At 40.2% G+C, this 14,827-nt stretch overlaps 1 protein-coding gene across 2 annotated transcripts in view; it reads right to left on the bottom strand.

Annotated features, from left to right (window-relative positions):
• The window catches only part of MBOAT1 (membrane bound glycerophospholipid O-acyltransferase 1), an 80,697-nt gene that overhangs the window by 12,123 nt on the left and 53,747 nt on the right, over positions 1–14,827 (bottom strand). The window contains exons 5-10 of one of the 2 annotated variants that reach the window (XM_081145182.1): positions 12,863–12,918; positions 10,584–10,638; positions 8,782–8,965; positions 6,746–6,938; positions 2,475–2,578; positions 211–275 (exon numbers count right to left, since the gene is read on the bottom strand). In XM_081145182.1, the coding sequence (XP_081001308.1) occupies positions 211–275; positions 2,475–2,578; positions 6,746–6,938; positions 8,782–8,965; positions 10,584–10,638; positions 12,863–12,918 (657 nt within the window). The remainder of the gene's footprint in view (positions 1–210; positions 276–2,474; positions 2,579–6,745; positions 6,939–8,781; positions 8,966–10,583; positions 10,639–12,862; positions 12,919–14,827) is intronic. The other variant, XM_081145183.1, reaches the window with a different exon arrangement.

The raw sequence follows: 14,827 nt of genomic DNA, 5'->3' as shown, positions 1-14,827 counted from the left end.
ATTAAGTGTATGATACATTAAAATAAATATGCTATATTGTGACCTCACATCACTATATTTCTACTTTTTCACTTACAGGGCATAGATGTACATACAAAACAAAAGTGTCAGATGACCCTGCTACTGGCAGACTGTTGCTGTTCACCTAACAACTCCCATCTAAACACATCCCAGTGCCATGAATAATGAAGTTGCTTTTGTTTTTCTTACCGCTTTAGCCAAGTAGCTGTCTGAATATTCCAGTTTCCTAGGTACATTTTGAAACTTGTAGCAGTCTAAAAAGAAGAAAATAACACCTATCATTAGCTTTAAAAATACCCCGAGTAATGGAAAGTCCTCCGCACAACTTCCCTGGCAGCAGACTAGCTGTGCTATTTCAATAGTGACTCCTCGGTCAAGAGCATATCAGCTGTTCCACTGAATGAGTAACATTCTGATGTTTATAAGATTGACTAAAACTTGGCTTGCAAAGTCTCAATTTTGCTCAATTTATTTTCAAATTATAGGAAAAGTTAAGGAATGTTTTGTGGGTTTTCCATCCTCTCTGGCTTAAAAAAAAATTTTAAGTCATCTGAATTTTAAAACTAGATACCCTAAAAGAGGATTTGCCATAGGAAAAGTTTAATCATGTGAATTGAGTGCCTTTATGGAGACAGCCTGAATTTAGTTGTCATCTTTTCACTGTGTGGCCATCTATAAACTAGGTCAGTCCTGTGAAGTTATTCTACAAACAGCTGCACGGGTTCAAATGCTTCCTATTGTATCTAGGACAGTAAGAGATTTTATGCATGAAGGAGTCACAATACAGAAAAGAAAGAAATATCACCAAACTGGCAATGACACAAGTAAATCAACCACTGAAGAAGAGGCATTCCAAAACAAGCCAGCAACAAGGTTTCCTCATTAAAAAAAAAAAAAAAAATCTTGTCAAAGGCTAGAGGTAGAAAGCATGAAACAAAATTCAAGAACCAGATGCCCAATGAAGGTGGGAAGTACAAGTGCCACTTTCTTCTGTTTCAACCATAAGAAAATCTTAGATAGGTCACACACTGGCCTAACGTAATATGTTTGGGAGGGAAGAGGAGAGGTCACTGAAAGCTATAGACAGATTTTGTATTATGAGTTTTTATTTCAAAACCCTAAGGTCTTCTATGTATCCATATCTCCTATGGCTGTTATTCACACAGCTTTAAGGAACCTTAACTCAATCAGACTTCCATGGTTTCGTTTAGCTCCTTGCTCTATAGCAACTCAATTAAAAATGCAAACTTTCTCCTTCCAGTTTTCTTTTATAACGAATACGTAGTAAGTCACCCTCTACTCTGAACATGTGCCCCCAGTGAAATGACCCTGTCTATTGGTGCACAGCTGAGGAGACGGGGGGGCAGCCAAAGGTCAGGGGAGCCCCTGTAAAGGACATTCACCCAAGCAGCCAGCAGTGGTCCAAGAGTTTTGAGAGAGAATTTGATAGAAAAGGAGAGGAAAGCCATAACACCTTTGTACTCTCTCTGACATCAGAGAAAAGAGAAGCCCGTAGATGATTGTTTTTCCAAAAATGAGAAAGGTTGTTCTGGAGGCTGGAGCTTGCCCATTCAAGATGAAGGTGGAGGTCATCACTCCCATGACTTCCTGTGGCCATGTCCACCTAACGTGGGCAGCAGGTGGCCAGTCTCCACATCCCTGGCTGCTTGATTTACATGCACATCCCCTTCTGCCCAAATTCTCCAACGGCACTCGGCCTGCCCTGTGGGGGGTGGAAAACTCCAACCAACCACAAACACTGAGTCACCCGGCTGCAGAACCAACACTGCTGTGCTGAGAACCATGGCCTTACCCCCATCCCGTGGAAGGAGGAAAGGGTCTGAGACCCTGGTCTTCCTAACGGCTCCGATTGCTGACAGCACCAAGGAAGGCAAGAGTGACATGGCCCCAAGGAGACCACCTGAACGATGAAGACATATCGAGAACTGTGGCGAAAGAGGAAAGGCACCCTATTCCCAGCGGCCTAGAAGCTGAGTGCCAAGGAAATTCTTCTGAAACGCACATGGATTATCAACGTTTCCAAAGGAACCACAGGGAGCGCTTGGAATACTGAAATCTAAATACAGAAGCTTCCAGTCTGTGTTCCTGACTAAAGAAAGTAGAATGTGAACGAGAGAAAATGGCTCTGCACTTTCTAGTTGGAAGAACAGGAATGTAGACATCAAAGATTTTCCCCGCTCGCTCTTAGACTTTTTATGTCATTATTCCTTGAACCATTAAAACAATCAAGACAGTATCTTTTAAAAAGAAAAAACAAAAACAAGGGGGGAAAAAAATTCCTAGATGCAAAATGCCCAGGAGGCTGCTGACCCTGGCTCTCCCTGATAGCAGCTCTTCCTCGGACACCAATGAAGATCCCTGGACTCTGCACTCAGCGCAAACCACTGCTTCATTCACGATGTCAGCCTGATGCAGAAGCATAATAGACTCACCTCAATTTTCCAGATGTTTAGGTTAGAAAGTAGATCCCAACAGAAATTTCCATTCTGATCCACTCCGCTGAACCCAAAGCCAGCTGCATTATTCACGGCATCAGCTATGGTTTTTAAAACAACACATTAGGATACGGGACAGAAGTCACATTGCCGCTTTAAAAGATGCCAATGTCTGTCTAGCTTTAAAACGGAGAGGCATGTGGTAGTTTACTTGGAAAGGAAACCAAAAAAATTTAAAGGAACCCGGTACCATTGTGAATCAGAGAAACATTTTTGGCTTTTTGGTGACCTCAATTTTTATTCAGTCATTTTCATTCATTCACTAGCATTTAGTGAGCACCTGCTAAGTAAGAAAAAGGGTACTAGATTCTCATAGAATGCAACACGAGAATTAGGGAAGGGAGGAACCAAAACAAAGCAGTATACGGGAGGGTTCAGTGACCAGCTTGATATAAGAAGAGAAGGGGAAGAAGACACTTAAGCTCAGAAGCAGAGACCGGAAGAAACAAGGGACCCCATAGAGGTCCAAGAGCTGTCATCAAAGACGACAGGACATTAACTGGTAAGAGCACTAAGGAGACGCAGCTCTGGAAGAGAAAGTGGAGCTTGTTCTGAACATATTGGGCACGACATGCTGGTAGGATATCAGCTGGGGCTGCCAAGATGCGGTGAGAAAAGTTTAGAGCACAAGAAAAAGAGCTAGAGATGTGAATTTGAGGCAAGCTGCTACGGAGGCCACACGTAGACACAGTACCAAAGCCGTCCCACCCATAAAGTGGGTCTAAAAGTTCTGTTACCATCATTACCTGACTTCACTGAGCTCTGGAAATGTCCCCCAGCAGTGAGGAGACATTCCTAATCAACTCCTCAATGAAATTTTTTTTGTAAACAAATAGAGACGTGATGAAATCAATATACTTTCACTACGATGACCAAGAGGATCACTTTATCTTTTCAGTTACCTTATTTCAAGTTCATTGATGATTTCTTAAAATACTGTAATAAAACTAATTAAATCACAGCACGGTAAAGTCTGAGATCTGGAGGGGATCTTAGGGAAACCCTCCTTTCCTGTAGCTTGATGCCTTCTGGGTCTAGAATTCAAGCCCAATTCAGAATGGACTTCCAGGAGACTACTCTAAAGAAAAACACCCTGTTCTATGTTTGTCTCCTTCACTCGTGGCACAGTTGATGATTTAACGTCGCTTATTGTACCCTTGGCTTCGCCGTAACGTGATCTGGTTTCTTTTAGAAGAAAGGAAAGTGCTGAGTCCTGCTATGTCATTCTTCCAAATCAACTCGATGGAAACTCAGTGGAAAAGCAAAGCAAAGCAAGAGTGTGCCAGGTAAGAAACTAATAGTTTTAAATGTATGGGCACAAATTTGTGACTGACAGAGGATAAACTAACCTGGGGCAAGAGCCCTTGAGCTCTGTGTTGACAACTAAAAACAGGGCTGGACTGACCACGCTGGGACCAGCATAGCAACCCCTGAATTCCCTCTCCCATCTCCAGCCTCAGATCTGGCTGACTGGGCCAGATCTTTAAAAAAATATCAGAATCATAGCAACTATCCTGTGTTTGTGTGTGTGTGTGTGTGTGTGTGTGTGTGTGTGTGCACAAGAGCACACTTGTTAAGATTCTACAATCGCTCCACAGGCATTTCTCACTTAATGCTCACAATGGTGAGAAGATAGTGGTGAAGGGCAGGCTCTGGAGGTAGATCTCCACTTTGGCAACAGAGTAAATGCATGGCCTTGGGAGAGTTGTCTAACTTCTAGAAACATATTCTTCTGAGTGTAAAATGGCTATAGTAACATTACCTATTTTAAAGGGATGTTGAAAGGATTAAAACAGTCCAAAACTGGCTTTACTCATATTGTGCATGGCTCTAACATACCATTACGGATCAATTAATTCAGGTGCCCATATTTCAGAGTTTGTGATCTTGAGAACACAGCCTGGGCTAAAGCTGAGTCTCACTAATTAGTACTAATTAGTAGGGGGAAACAACCAGAATTGTACACTAAGTCCAAAGAAAACAGCTGTATTATTTCAATTTAAATAGTGACTAGAACTAGGCTAACACAGTGCAGCTCAGCTGAGATTCATCAAGAGGCTGGCTTTAAGGATTAAATTTATAATCATGTATAATTAGTACATCAATTATATGTAAATGGTGTTTTAAGCAGCTGAATAAAAATTATTCAGTTAAGCAGTTTAAATATTCCCTGTCATACTGTTCACTGCTTCTTTATTTATAAATAATATACAGGTTAATTGCAGACCAGCCCATGCAATCTAAACTGTAACAAACTTGAAATTGAGGCCATACAAATTAATGAAGCATTATATGGGACTACCAAAAAAAGATAAAGGGAGTGGGGGAGAAAAAGGACTACTTCTATACTCCAAACAGCTGGGGAAGTGGGAACTCCCCAAAGCACAGAACAATACCAGATACCCCTGCACCCTGTGACCCCATCTGCACCTAGACCTCACCAGCACAACCCTCGTGTTAGACTTTCCCTATGAGGCCATGGAATGAAAGGCCTTTCTTTCCTCCTTAAAGCAGGAGCTGATTTAGTCCAGAAGCCATTAACCCCGGGATACAGAACATGAAAGCGAGGAGGTGGTAAAGGGAGTGAACGACTCTCTCCCAGTCTTACACACACACACACACAACTCAGGTCAGAGCAAAGTAAAAATACTATTTCACATACGATAATAGCCTGGTGTTCCAAGTAAGGTTCCAACTATAGTAGGTATGATGCCTACAAACTAAGGAAATTATTTAAAAATAATAAAGCAACTGCAGAAAAAGGAGTAGGATACAAGGAGACTTTTGAAGGCTTCCCAACGAGCAGCCCGTATTTGTCACCTCCGCCTACGCTTGAGACAGCTCTCGATGAGAACTGCCTGGCTGGTGTGCACATCTATGTTCCCACAGAGTGTGACAATCTCGAGGGCAGGGAACATCCTACTTTTGAATTCCTCCTTAGCAGAGAACCTGGTACTCAACAAAAACTCCTTGAATTAAACCGAATGCAACGAGACGCAAAATTTTCTACACTGAGAATTTTTAAGCAGCTCTAAGTGAGATCTCTCTGGCCAAATGTTACATAAATACTACTTTGGACCAAACTAATCCCTGAACAATTTGACACTTAAAAATAATGTGGACCCGGAGCTGGGAGAGGTTGGAATGGGGAGTTTCACTTTGCTTAATGGATAGTTCCTGTTTGGGGTGATGGGAAAAGTTCTGGAGGCAAGGGTAGCAATGGTTGCACAACCATGGAAATGAACTTAATGCCACTAAATCGTACACTACAGATGGTTTAAATGGTAAATTTTATGTTACGTACACTTTTACCACAATAAAAATGATTATGCTAATAAAGTAATTCAGTAATTCACTTTAATTTGGGGCTAAAACCTTGGAGCATAAAATGAGAAAAGGGGAGCTTAGTAAGTGCGACACCCTCACTCATGAAATACGGGCTATGCACTAGGATCTGAGTTTAACAATATTCAACATAATACACGGTCACTTTCAGCTCAGGTGTTAAGCTCCCATTCCTGTGTGAAATCATGCAGCTGCTGTGCCTTATCAAAATCCTCTACCATTCCCGGTAAGTAAATAGAAGGGTTTACTGCTCACTTCAGCTAAGCTTTATACTTTTCCAGTCTAAAATTGTTTGAAAAGAAAGAGAAAACTTAATATTAACTAAGTTACATCACAGGAAGAAAATAAACTGTGTGAAAACCAAATTAAATTGAACTTTCTACCTTTAAAAAAAAAAAATCTGTTGACGTCTGCTTCCTTCTAAGGCATAAAACTCAACCAACAATTTCTTTAAAAAGAGTAACCTAAATTAGTACGTGTGTGGGTAAAATTAATGTCTACCCTGTATTATGTACAACCCAGAAAAGTTACAAGAAAGCCAGATCATTCTGGTGTTTTCCCCTAACTGCACTGCACTAAATGGCCATTAGATTGGTGGAAGAAGCAGCTTCCAAGGCTGGACCTCTGTTAGTAACATTGGGTTCAACAGCAACCAGGACGGCTTTTCTCCGTATCACGTACAACTGAGTTTATGACGGTGGGAAAGAGGGGTGCTTCACTGGAAAAGATGACCCTGGCTCAACTGCTGCTCATTGCGTGTTGGACTTTTTTTTTGGTTAGGTGATCCAAAACGGCATTCTGGCTAAGCCGTTCAAGGAGTATCGTTTTTTCCTCAATCATTTAGGGCCACTCGTCAAACTTACCTAACGTCCAGGCCAAGTAATACTTGGGCTTTGAGGCTTGCATGACCACATATAAGTAGCACAGGCGAGTCAGAAAGTTTGCCTTATGAACAAACCAGTCATCAACCAGGCAGGTGACAGGGAAGGTCTTCGTGAGCGTCAAAAACAAAAGGAGAGACACCAAGGTCATGCACAACTTGTGTATCACAGCTCCCTGAAATTAGGGGGGAGAAAATCAGTGGAGCTAGTCAGGAGACTTCTGTACGAGGAAGACAATTTCGGCAAGGGCGCACAAAGAACAAAGCTGTTCCGGTAGCTGCTCTGGCCCTGTTCCTGAAGGAGTGGCAACAGGCTTTCCTCCTCCTGGCACAAATGGCACGATGCGCGTAGGTGCTCTATTTAGATGCAGAATATGTTCCTCATGCTTGAGGACCAAATGTATCTAAAACGGAAGAAAATTTACCAGCGAATTCTACCAACGAAGGGTAGATGGTTTCATTACCCAAAACATAAGAGAAACATACTAGAGGGAGGCAACCTTCCATCAGAAAGAAATAGCCATTTGCTTCCACTCCTGTAGCCAGCAGAGCCAAGGAAATGGGTCTGAATGGCCAGCAAGGACAGAGCTTAGTTAGGAAGGATTCTGCGTGTGAGTAGATACCCTCACCAGAATGGGCAGGTAACAGAAAGTTTTAGAAACCTTCCAGGAAGGATAAATCTGGTCTGCTCGGGAGTTAAGATGTACTGACATTTTAAGTTCCTCTGGATGGAGTGATTTTGCCCAGTTTCCCTGGCATTCCAGGGAATGTCATGTAACATCAACACAATTATAGTTCCCAATTTTATAAAAACAGATTACTTTTATCTGTAACATAGGGATAGCAATAGATTTGAATATGTTAACTCCCTCAGAGGGTGGGTTGGGGTTTAAGGGAGTGAATATAAGGTACCGTGAACAGTGCCTGGCTCCCACTTAAAGGCTCACTACGCTTGGCCACTGGGTGCCAACCCCTCCCATCAATGTGTCTTTAGCCAAAAAGCAATCTCCCCACTTCCTCTGTGCACAAAAATACAAGAGTCTGCTAGGAGGGTGATGTTAATTAAGACCCAATGATATTTTCTGAAATAAAAGCATGTGACACACATAAGAGCTACTGTGACAGGCACTGCCTGGAAACACCTGTGGTCACTTTGATGTCTCATAGCCATGAGGACTTCACTCCTAGATTGTCCCCATAATGAGCTAGAGCTGAGACATTTGACGAACCAGAAAGTGCTGAGGAGCCAACTGTGTCAAAACCGTCTGAAAATTCATGCTCAATTAATAAATCACTTAAAATTTCAAATACGTAACTTTGCCTAGACTTTAACATTTATGAAATATTTAAATTATCATTTCTTCCCTTATCCAATTTTCCCCATTCCTTCAATTAATGACAAATTTCCCTTAAATATAGGATATTTTATCTAAAGTTTAGCATATTTATAAAGTTCAATAAGTTATCCTACTGTAGACTAATTTGAGATTAATAAAATTCATATTAAAATATTTCAAAAAACCATCTTAAACTCAACAAATTCAATAAAACAAAGCTTTGGGCAGTGTAAAACTGGTTTCCCTGGCAACAGGCGAGTACTACAGAAAAACGCACATTTATTCTGGTCCCCACTTCCTCCCCCCCTTTTATGAATATTATCCTTTGGCTGTATATTAATTTCTATTCATAAAGACAAAACACCCATAGATTTGAATATGTTAATTAGTACAGTGCTGAGCACACTGTAGGCACTAAATATTGGCTGGTTGACTCATGGAATGATTGCTTTAATATTCCCAGCCAATGAGCTCCGCTGGGAAATAAACATCTGTTTCTCCAATACAGAGAACTGCAAATAAATACTAATATTGGTATTTTAAACAAGTGGAGGGAAAAGTCAGTGGCCAAACTTTCTGTTAAACTGTTTGGCTTTTAAACAATTATTAGAGAGAGTCAGCCCTGGCAGCAAAACTTGATATTCTGGCCCTCTGGGTAAAATACTTGGCACTAAACACTTACAGTGGGAGAAGGTTCTGGCAGGCTGTGGAAACCTTTTTCCTTCCAGTTCACTTCCAGCAGCTTCATGTGTATATGTCTCCCCTCAATAAAGGCTATATAGTCCTTGAAATTGTTACAAGGTCCAGCTATGACACTCATGAAGTTGAGAAGATAGCTTAAGTATTCCAAAAAAGAGGGTTTTACTCTGTGAAAAAAGAATTGAAAAGTCTTCAGTTTTAAATTTTTCTTTCATATTTGAAAACAAGCAAACCATAAAACCAGTGTTATATTTATAGTTTATTAAACCTAACAGGATCTTTCCTTGTGCTGTTCTAAAAATCTGCCTAAGAGAGAAATCTCATTGAAAGGAAAAGTGAATAAAGTGAGTGCCTCAGACAGGATGCAGCCCTCTGTGGCGCCCTCTGCTGGCCAACAACTACTGTAAACACGGAGGGTGGGGTCCAGGGCAAAGGCAACTCAGGCTGGGAAATGCTTTCTCATCAAACTTAGCCATCGACAGGAGAAAATGAAAGTAGTAAACATAAGGCAGCGAGAACCAGAACTACTGTTAGTTAACTGAGATGCTTTCAAATAGGAAAACTCCCTCCCGACTACCAAAATTAATGCAAAACAAATGATGGGTGGGACCAGTTTCCACTTGAAGAAGCCATACAAAACTACCGCTGTAACAGTCTCTTGCCTGCTCTGGCATTCAGGCACAAGGTCAACAGACAAGGGTCGCGGCAGGAGAAAAATCCTGTAAGGGCCATTCTGTGTAGTGTTTTAATGGCATCTGAAGGGGCATGCTCTTCTAACAGGATGGAATTGTGGGGAAAGGCTTCCTAAAATGCCATTAGTGACCGGTCACTGGGGTTATGCCTAGAGCATTTACACTCCCAAAATGCTTAGCAAAGAACTTGACTCATTAGACTCTTCCAATGATTCTCCATTGGTTCTGAGTCCCAAATTCTTAATGAATGAGGCACTTAATCTCCTTACCACCTGGGACCCTCTCACTTTTCCCAGTTATCTCCTACTACTCTCTAGTAGGAACTCTTGGCCAGGGCTGCACCGCCATTCCCAATATGTTACCCCACGTCATTTCTATTTTCATACTTTGCATAGCCTCCCTCCCTCTCCAACACCCACCTCCTTTGTACTAGCATCAACACTGGCCGAAGTCCACCTTCAGCCTTCTTCCTTCCCTCTATCCCCAGCCACCTATTTCTCTCTCCAGCTTTACTTCCTATCTTTTTTCATGCTGGTATTTAATCATACTGATGTGTACTGATAACTGTTTCTTGAGGACCCTGAGACACATGCCCAATAAAAATAATTCTGGAATAGGCAATAGCAACCCCAGTGAAGGAGAATCCTGCAAAACAAACAAAATTACAGATCCATTTACACTTTGGTCCAGCAATCCCACTTCTGGGAATCTATCCTACAGCTCTACCCAAACCCATATGAAATACCTATGGACAGGGTTATTCATCATTACCATTTGCAAAAGCCAGAGACTGGTAAACATCCAAGTGTCAACCAATAGCAGATTCATTAAATAAACAATATTACATCCACATAATGGAGCTCATTTGCAAATATTTAAAAAATGAAGGTCTCTCCAGGCCAGGTGGCTCAGTTGGCTGGATTAGATTCCGGGTCAGGGCACATACCTAGGTCATAGTGCATATGGGAGGCAACTGATCAATGTTTCTCTCTCTCTAAAATCAATAAAAAACACATCCTCGGGTGAGTATTTAAAAATAGAAGATTTCTAGATACTGACATACAAAGCACTCAAGAAGCCATTGTTAACTTACTTTATGGCAAGTCGATGTTGCTCAGCAGACAAGTCTTCAGCTCTTCGACCTAGTCCTAGGAGAAAGAAAAAATGAAGAAATGTTTGACATGAAGTAGATAATTAATCTTAAAAGAGGCTTATAAAACTCATTTGAAAAAAGTGATTATTGTTTCATAAATCAAAATTTTCCATTTTTTTAAATGCCCTGGATGAAAACACTACCCATAAGTCCATGTATAAGGAGAGTCTCTACAGGTCCTTATGAGGCGGCGGAAATTCAGGGGTTACTTCAAGTTGATTCCCATGCTATGACACGAATCCCAGAGAACCCTCCACACCTCCTACACTCCTTACCAAGCTGTATATGTGTGTTGCTACATGAGAGAAATAAGCCTGCCTTTGCAGCTACACTAGCATAAATACCTCTCTGATATGCGGGGTGCAGACACCTGGTACAAGCTGAGAGCATGGGTGTGGAATATAATGAGGAAAGAAATAGGGACTTTCCTCTCCCAAAACACAGGAAGCATAACCCTGAATGCAGGGAAAACACAAAAGAATTAACAGGAGGTTGTACTTCTTTTAAAACTCAACCATGCCAGAAAAACTCCCAACCAAATCACACTTGTGCTTCTCATAAAATGTATGTTAACTTTGTGTCAAAGAAACTGAAGGGTCCTCTCATAAGCACGAGGTAGTCAAGCAGCAAAGACTGACACGGTGACCAATCATAAAGGCAACTCAAAACCATGCCTAAGAGAAGAGAGAGTGGTTCCAGAATTTACTTCTTTCCTCCACACACAAGAAAAAAAGACAAAGGCAAATAAACATTTTTCTGCATGTAAGGGTTGTTCCAGAAAATCAAGTAAACTGAGAATGCTTACAAAAGTAAATTCAGGCAAAAGACTTACATAAAAAACACAAAAAAACACAAGAAGCAAAGTTAAAAAAAACAACAAAAAACACCATACTCTTTTAAGACCTCATCAAATAGTACAAATCTGGCAATCCCAGAAATTAAATTGATTTTAGCTACTGATTTACGTTGCTGACGTTAGTCTCTAACCGCTACCAAGTGGATTTTCAGGTACAAAAATGTTGGCTAACTCAACCTGGTTTGCCCAGGACTTTGTCAGTTTGGGCACAAAAAGTCTCACATCTTGGGAAACCTCTCAGTTCTGGGCAAACCAGGGCAGCTGTCACCCTAGAACAGGGGTAGGGAACTTTTTTTCTGCCAAGAGCCATTTGGATATTTATAAGATCATTCAAGGGACATACAAAATTATCAAATTAAAAATTAGCCTGCTATATTTGGTCAAACATTTAATTAACTCATCCCTAATGTGATGGCTGGAACTGCTTCTCTTCGGTGAGGCCTTGGCAGGACCAGACCAAATGATTTTGCAGGCCGTATATGGCCCGAGGGTCGGACGGTCCCCACCCTGCCCTAGAAAGACTCCATCCTTGGTATAAAATTACCTAGTTTGCTACAGAATGACTAAGTCACTAAGTATGAATGAGAAACACACAGGGTCAAAAGGAAATTAGTTTTCAAGCTTTAAGAAAAAACAAGATAGAGGAAACTGTCCATCTTCTCAACCTGTCAGCACATAAAGAAGTTTCAGCCATCAGAAAGCGGTTCCCAGAGAGGTACAAATCCTCAGAATATACTTTTACTAACTGCACCTGGCATCGCTTATGCCCATCTTCCACCCAGTGGAAGTGCCATTTCCTTCCCTGGAACCCTGTTTTTTAAGAATGGAAATCACATTTTCTGGCCATTTTGAGAAAGTGCCTCAGTAAAGAAAATGTTCAGTTTTTATACAAACAGAAGACTTTTCTCCCAGCTTTTTCGAGGGTCAGGCTAACATAATAAGATAATTTTCCAAACCAAACAAATAAAAACCTAGCATTAAAAACTGGTTAATCAGTCAATGCTGTTTAACTGTTGATTACCTCATGAGCTTCTCAGGGATTAAACCAAAGAAACACACCATTTTTCTTAACAAATTTGGAAATGAAGGGCAGAGAGCACCATAAGTTAAATTTAAAACACTGTCAAGGTAAACAAAAAGCCCACTGTTCTCAATGCAAATATTTCAGCAAATTGAGGCTACAGATTCAGGAGGGAAATGGTAAATAATAGCTGGGAAAGCTAAAAGCTATGCTTAAAGAGGCTTACACATTTTTGACAAAATATAGCAAGATCGACCAGCACTTGTCTAAACCTGGGACTGTGTACAGAGTATAAAAAATGTCAGGTGGACTCAGAGTGAGGAAGAGTGTTGTTTTTCTCACCATCATGAACTTGGAATGCCAAGGTTGTGATCTTCTGAGTGACAATCATCAGAGGCCTAAAAGGAAGATAGAAAATAATCCAGATTAGCAAAAGTGCCACTGGAGCTTTTATTCTATTTCTCTACATGGTGGTTTTTCACCTTGAAGGTTATTAAATAAAATACAAAAACACTGAATTCAAAATAAGCAATTTTTATTTCCCTTCTGACTCACTTTCAATAAGTAACTATAACAACACTGAACCAGATCACACTAGCAAGTCCCTCTAGAGCTATGACTCAAAGCGTAAGTTCCAGGACCAGCACCACAGCATGTCCTGGAGCTCGTTGGAAATGCAGAATCCCACACTCAATTCCAGAACCAGAAAACGAGAATCTGTACTTTCTCCAAGGAATCTGAATGCACATGAAAGTGTAAGCAGGACTGGTTCAGGATACCCAATCCAAGGCCCTGGCTCCACCTGGATGAAATACATCCATAGTAATATGTTCTAGTATGCTTTATTCTATCAAAGGCTTTTCTTCCCTGCACACGTAGTAAAAGATACATTTGTAAAATGCAACTACCTATAAATAAACCATTTAGTAACAAAAAAACGCCGATCTCAATGGAAAAAAAAGCCAACAAATTAAAACTTGCCTAAGAAACGCCACCCATGTCAACAAGGTGCCAAGATAATTCAATGGAAGAAAGCACAGTCCTTCCAACAAATGGTAATGGCACAACTAGATATCCACATAAAAAGAATACAAAAAGTAATTAAAGTGGGTCAAAGATCTAAATGTAAGAGCTAAAATTATAAAACTCTTAGAAGAAAACTCTTAGAAGAAATCTTCATGACCTTAGATTAGGCAATAGTTTCTTAGGTATAACACCAAAAGCACAAGTAACAAAAGAAAAAAATAGATTAAATGGATATAATTAAAACTTTAAAATGTTGTATTTCAAATGACACACACCATCAAAAAAGTGAAAAAGCATTTCATAGAATGCATGAAAATGTGTGAAAATCATATATCGTAAGACTTGTACTAGAATTTATAAAGAACTCCTACAACCCAATAATTAAAAGACAATCCAATTTAAAAATGGCCAAAGGACCTGAATGGCCATTTCTCTAAAAAATATATACAAATGGTGAATAAGCACATGAAGAGACGTTCAAGAGTAATTAGTTATAAGAGAAATGCAAATCAAAACTACAATGAGATACCAAATCTCAAGCAATAAAAGGACTGGAATCAAAAAGCAGACAACAGGTGTTAGCCAGGAGGTGGAGAACTGGAACCTTTGTACATTGCTGTGGGAATATCAAAAGGTGCAGCTGCTTTATGAATAGTTGGCAGTATCTCAAAAGGTTAAACAGAGTTACCGTATGACCAAGCAATTCTGCTCCTAGGCATATTCCCACGAGAAATAAAAATATGCCTACACAAAAACTTGTACCCACATGTTCAGAGCAACATTTTTCGTAATAGCCCAAAAGGAAATAACCCAAATGTCCATCAACTGATGAATGGATAAATAAAATATGGTATGAATATTATTCAGCAATAAAAAAGAATAAAGTACTGACATGCTACAACATGGATGGCCCTTGAAAACATGCTAAGTAAGAGAAGCCAGACACAAAAGGCACATATTGTATAATTTCACTTATATGAAATGTCCAAAACAGGCAAATCCAGAGAAATGAAGTAGACTGCTGGTTGCCTAGGCAGGGGGAATTGGGAGAAAATGAAGAGTGATAGCTAATGCACACAGTTTTCTTTTGAGGGTAATGAAAATGTTGTAAAATTAATTGTGATGAATGGCTGCACTCTGTAAATTTACTCTGCAAATACTCTAAAAACCACTGAATTGTATACTTTAAATGGGTGAACTGTGTGGTATATGAATTGTATATCAAAGCTGTAATTTTTAATTTATTTTTATTTTTAAAAAATACTTTATTGATTTAAAGAG

This window comes from Miniopterus schreibersii (genome assembly GCF_964146895.1).
Source record: "Miniopterus schreibersii genome assembly, chromosome: 8".
Classification (NCBI taxonomy): domain Eukaryota; kingdom Metazoa; phylum Chordata; class Mammalia; order Chiroptera; family Miniopteridae; genus Miniopterus; species Miniopterus schreibersii.
This window is presented reverse-complemented; position numbering and strand designations above follow the sequence as displayed.